The 5,680-nt window shown below is 37.3% G+C and overlaps 1 protein-coding gene across 1 annotated transcript; it reads right to left on the minus strand.

Moving 5' to 3' along the window:
• Positions 1 to 139: 139 nt before the first annotated feature.
• On the minus strand, positions 140 to 5,299 carry LOC115880152. Its single transcript, XM_030897287.1, has 2 exons — positions 1,673 to 5,299; positions 140 to 1,510 (listed from the first exon to the last, which is right to left on the minus strand). The coding sequence occupies exons 1-2, from the start codon at positions 5,297 to 5,299 to the stop codon at positions 140 to 142; spliced, it is 4,998 nt and encodes a 1,665-aa protein (XP_030753147.1).
• Positions 5,300 to 5,680: the final 381 nt, after the last annotated feature.

A 5,680-nucleotide genomic window follows, 5' to 3' on the forward strand; every position in this document is an offset into this window, starting at 1 on the left:
TTTTTTGACAGACGACTCTCAATCTTAAGGTCGTCCCACACGTACAATAACTAAAGGTAACTTTACACATAAAAATAGGAAAACAGAAAACAATAAAAACACTGAATGACCACTAAACATGCCCCCGGCCTTGAAAGAGTCAGCTTTCAACCTCAATCGGCAATACACAAAACTTAGCAAAACTCCGTTTCACAGTTCCACTTGATGTCTTGATAGTAGCTACTCGAGCGATGCCGTCTGATCCTGGATGAAGTAAGACGATTCTACCGAGTTTCCATTGAAGTGGATGAGAGTGGTCATCTCTGAGAACAACAAGAGACCCAACTTGAAGTGCTGCTTGCTGAGTTTTCCATTTGGTGCGTAACTGAAGCTCGCTAAGAAACTCACGAGTCCAGCGGGACCAAAAATGTTGTTGGCACTGCTGCATCAGCTGGTATCTTGAAAGGCGTGACGTTGAAATGTCTCTAAGGTCTGGATCGGGAAGTGATGTTGCCGGTTGTCCGATAAGGAAATGAGAAGGGGTTAAAGCGGATAGGTCATTGGGGTCTGAGGACATGGGAGTGATTGGACGAGAGTTTAGGATTGCTTCAACCTCTGCCAATATAGTGCAATACTCTTCAAAAGTAAGTTTTACGCTACCGATTATTCGAGTCAAGTGTCTTTTAGCCGACTTAACACCGGCTTCCCAAATTCCTCCGAAGTGAGGTGAGAATGCGGGTATGAAGTGCCAATTTACGCCAATATTAGATATACTATCTTGTAAAGAATGTTCTTGCGATTTTAAAAATTGAGATAATTCTCGTAACTCTGAATTGGCTCCTACAAAATTTGTTCCGTTGTCGGAATAAACATTACTTGGCTTACCACGGCGTGCTACAAACCTCCGGAAGGCAGCAATGAAGGCATCCTTTGATAAGTCACTCACCAATTCTAAATGAGTGGCCTTGGTCACAAAGCACACAAATAGCGCAATATACGCTTTAGAAACCTTGGCTCCTCTTCCCTTTTTTGAACTCAAATATACTGGACCTGCGTAGTCTATGCCAGTATTATAAAAGGGTGGAGCAGGAGTAACACGCGCTTTTGGAAGATTACCCATGATTGGAGAAGGTTGCAGTGGTTTGCAGCGGTAGCATTTTATGCAGGAATGAACAATTTGTTTAGCCAAATTGCGACCAGCCAGTGGCCAATAACGTTGACGAATTGAATAAAGCAGTTGTTGTTGTCCAGCATGGAATAATCTTAGATGCTCGTGTCTAAAAAGCAATTTTGTAAGATGGTGCTTGGACGAAAGAAGTATTGGATGTTTGACATCAAAACTAAAATTTGATTGACTAAGACGTCCACCAACACGTAAAATACCCTCATCGTCTAGAAAAGGATTTAAAGAAAGAAGCTTAGATTGCCTTGGCAACGCATGACTCCTTTGCAACGTTTGAATTTCTTCTGCAAAATCATCCTTTTGAGATATCGTAATAAGGTATCTAAGAGTATCAGATAAATCCTTTGCCTTGAAAGGTTTAAATTGCTTGTCAGTGGGATTTCGACAATTGTATATGAATCTAAGACAATAAGCGACCACCCGTTGAAGTTTCATTAAGTTTGAAAATTTATTAATATTAATCCAATTTGAAGTTTGAAAAGCTGCGAGAATTATTTTTTGTTTCTTAACTTCTGGGAGTTCTCCTTCAAAAGTAGCTGCAGAATAGGGCCATTGATCTTTAGGTTGGCTAAGCCATTGTGGGCCATTCCACCACATAGTACAATCCAAAAGAGCCCTAGGCAAAATACCTCGGGAAAGAAAGTCTGCAGGATTGTCGGCGGTTCGAACATGATGCCATTGGTTAGGTTGTGTTAACCTTTGTATTTGAGCGACTCTGGTTTGAACAAAAACTTGCAAAGTACTTGGAGAAGTACGAATCCAGGCAAGAGAGACAGTGGAATCGCACCAAAGAAATATATCATCAAAAGTAAAAGTCATTGAATTTTTCACTCGATCAACTAGCTGTGCTAACAAGAGAGCACCGCACAGTTCTAATCTTGGAATTGTTAACGATTTTAGAGGACTAACCCTACTTTTAGCTGTCAAAAGCTTTACCTGAATCTCTCCGCTGGAAGATATACTACGAATGTATAGACATGCGCCATATGCTTGTAAAGAGGCATCGGCAAACCCGTGTAACTCCAACTTAACGATTGACGTATTTGAAACAAATCTGGGTATTTTTAAAATGTTAAGTACTGGTAGTTCTTGCCGTAATTGCCGCCATTGATTGTCTATAGTAGCTGGAAGAGACTCATCCCAGTCAAGCTTTAAGGACCAAAGTGATTGAAGAAGAATTTTTCCTAAAATGATACATGGGCCCAAGAGTCCCAAGGGATCAAAAATCTGAGCTATATCAGACATTATAGTACGCTTGGTAAACTTATTTAAACTGATAAAATCAGCAATAGTGTACATTAGCTGATCGTCTTCATAAGACCAATACAAACCTAGAATCTTGGTTCGTTGATCCTTGCCAATTTTAAGAATAGTAGAAGGATTTTGAATGTGCTGAAGAATTTTGGTACTATTAGTTGCCCATTTTTGAAGTTGAAAACAGCCTGAAGAAAGTATTTTTGAAATTTCGTCACATATTGTTAACGCCTCACTTTCTGAATTGCAACTTATCAACAAATCATCCATATAGAAATTGGATGCCACGAAATGAGATGATTGTGGGAATATTTTGGAATAATCTATGGTCAATTGCTTTAAACATCTTGTAGCTAACCAAGGAGCTGATGCAGTACCGTAAGTTACTGTTTGTAATTCGAAAGTTTTTAATTCCTCTGAAGAATCGAAACGCCATAGAATATTTTGGAGATGTTTTTGTGATCTATGAATCTCTATCTGCCGATACATTTTAACAATATCCGCACAGATGACAATAGGCCCCTGTCGGAATCTTAATAAAATGGAAAAAAGATTATCCTGAATGGTAGGACCAACTAGCTGCAAACTATTAAAAGAAATTCCATTATCAGTTTGTGCCGAGCCATCGAACACAACCCTAAGCTTAGTAGTTTGATTATTTTCGTTAACAACTGCATGATGTGGCAGAAAACCAGAATTAGAATGTTCGTCAATTTTAGATATTTCTCGCATATGACCAAGTTGAATATATTCGTTCATAAATGCTGCATATTCTTCCTTTAACTTTGGTTCACGATTCAATTTCTTCTCCAAAGAATAGAATCTTTTGGTAGCAATTTCACGAGAATCACCTAGAATAATAGGATCGCATTTTAAGGGAATATGAACAATAAATCTACCGTCGTCTTTTCGCTCGGTTGTTTTAGAAAATATGTCCTCGCAAAGCTGTTCATCTGAGGAGAATTTCACATTTGAACCAGGTGGAACAGTTTCTTCGACTTCCCAGAACCTTTTCAATAAAGAATAGATTTCGTCGTTTGAACTTGTACTAAAATTGCACATGGATTGCGCAGCAATAGGATCATTGTATAATTTTCCAGAGACTACCCATCCTAGAACAGTTTTTTGTAACGTAGGTAAATTAGGTCCTAAGCGGAACTGACCAATGCATAATAAATTGTAGAACCATTCAGCACCAATTAGAATATCAATCTTTGAAGAAACCGATAAACCAGGATCAGCTAACCTCAAATTGGAAGGAATATTTAAATTTGAAAGGTCGAATGACTGGAATGGTAAACCTTTATTAATTGTAGGTAGAAGTAAACATGAAATATCAGCTTTGAATGAGTTATGCATGGACACTACAGTAATATTGCATCGCTGTTTGATTTGAAAAGGAGTTTGAACGATACCCGAAACAGAAATACTTACTGGAAATGTCTTTAGACCTAATCTCTTACATGTATCTTCTGTAATAAAATTGGATTGGGACCCAGAATCTAATAAAACTCTGCATGTTTGAAAATATCCCTTTGAATTTTTAATTTGAACTAGTGCTGTAGATAATAGAATATTATCCGAAGCAATGCTTGAAGTTGCAGAAAATGCGTTATTTGATGAAGTTGTTGGACGCTCTGGTCTTGAATTTACTTGAAAGTCGTTATGAAGAATTGTATTATGCTTTTGAGTACATTTTTTGCAATGTCCTGCTAGGCAATTGTTGATCGTATGAAAACCGCGTAAACAATTTAAGCATAATTTTCGATTCTTAAGCTGATTAAGACGATCTTGAGTTGAAAGCTTTAAAAAATCATTGCAATTTTGTATATAATGATTTGAACCCTTGCAAAAAATGCATTCAGTTTTGAACTTTGTTGAAATTTGATATGAATGAGATTGTATCTTGACCTCTTTGGTCATTAAAACTGTTTCTAAGAAATCGGCTCTTGAACGTAAAAAATCTTTGAATGTTTTTAATGTCACCGTATCCGAATTGCCCTGAGTTGTCGCTGCTTTAACTTGCTCCCATGCTCGAAGTGTTGATTTGTCTAACTTATGACTTAATACAAAAACAAGAAGTGTGTCCCAGTGCTCAACCGGTTGATTTAAGTTTTTTAATGAGCACAAATGCTTAGAGAGGCTATCTAACATTTTTCTTAAGTCACTTGCTGACTCTTTAGATAATGTGGGCATTTCGAATATGGCTTTGACATGATTGTTTACCAGAACGCTATTGTTATTATACCTTTGAAGTAAAGAATTCCACGCTATCTGGTAATTGTCAGCCGAAAATTCTATAGAACGAATAACTTGCATGGCACCGCCGTCCAATGCTGCCCTCAGGTAGTGAAATTTTTGAATGTTTGTTATACTTGAATTTTCATTGATAAGTGAATCGAATGTATCTCGAAATTCTAACCAATTATCGTAACAACCTGTAAATTTCGGTAATTTTATTTCTGGTAATTTTACATTGAAATCATTTTTATTATTGTTACTTGAGCCTACATCAAAGTTACTTGAATTACTCGATTCGCTATGAGAATTTGGAATTACCTTGTCAAAGATGCTTAAGAATTCCTTGCACTCAACTAATAAACTAAAATAATTTTTCTCAAAAGTTTCTCTTTCCAACGTTTGTGTATCTAAATCATCTGAACTTATCTCTATCTCTGTTTGAACTATCTCGTATTCTTGTATTAATTTCTCATATTTTTCTAAACGTAACTTTAATTCAGCAATCTTAAACCTTTCACGATCGGTAGGCGAAGTATCTTGAAAGGATTCCTTTAGGGTTTTAAAATATTTTTCAAATAATGTATGTCGTTGTTTGAAAACTCTACGTTTCCCTAAAAGAACCCTTGTCTCCTCGTTTTGCATTTTGATATTAAAACCTATTAATAAGAACTTGGAGCAAACCTATCTTCCCGTTGAAAGAAAAGGATAATAAAGGTAAATAGGAACGGACTCACCGGCAATTTGCGTCGTCGTTTTACCAATCCCGGGCACGGCTCTCAAAACGTATTTTTTTTCTGCTTTCGTCGATGTGTCCTCCCCTTTTCCGATGCAGTTGGACCAGTCCACTCTTCGCACCGCTTTTACTACGCAACTCCCCTATTCTGGATCGTCTTGCGCAAATGGACTCGTCCGGCTTCGACCTTGAACGATAGAAATTGATCGGAAAAGTATGGATTTTCTTTGAATCTTTGAAATAATTGAAGATTTCACCCAGCTATCCGGCTCGAAGGACCAAATATGTTG

This window comes from Sitophilus oryzae, unplaced genomic scaffold (assembly GCF_002938485.1).
Source record: "Sitophilus oryzae breed Bouriz unplaced genomic scaffold, Soryzae_2.0 scaffold_1070_pilon_pilon, whole genome shotgun sequence".
Taxonomy (NCBI): Eukaryota; Metazoa; Arthropoda; class Insecta; order Coleoptera; family Curculionidae; genus Sitophilus; species Sitophilus oryzae.

What these genes read in the sequence shown, in the direction of transcription:
- LOC115880152 (XM_030897287.1), bottom strand. Translation starts at nt 5,299, where the DNA reads ATGCAAAACGAGGAGACAAGGGTTCTTTTAGGGAAACGTAGAGTTTTC. An exon ending in TTGAAGGAGAACTCCCAGAA is followed by an intron (nt 1,511 to 1,672) that starts GTTAAGAAACAA and finishes AAACCTTTCAAG; the next exon opens with GCAAAGGATTTATCTGATAC.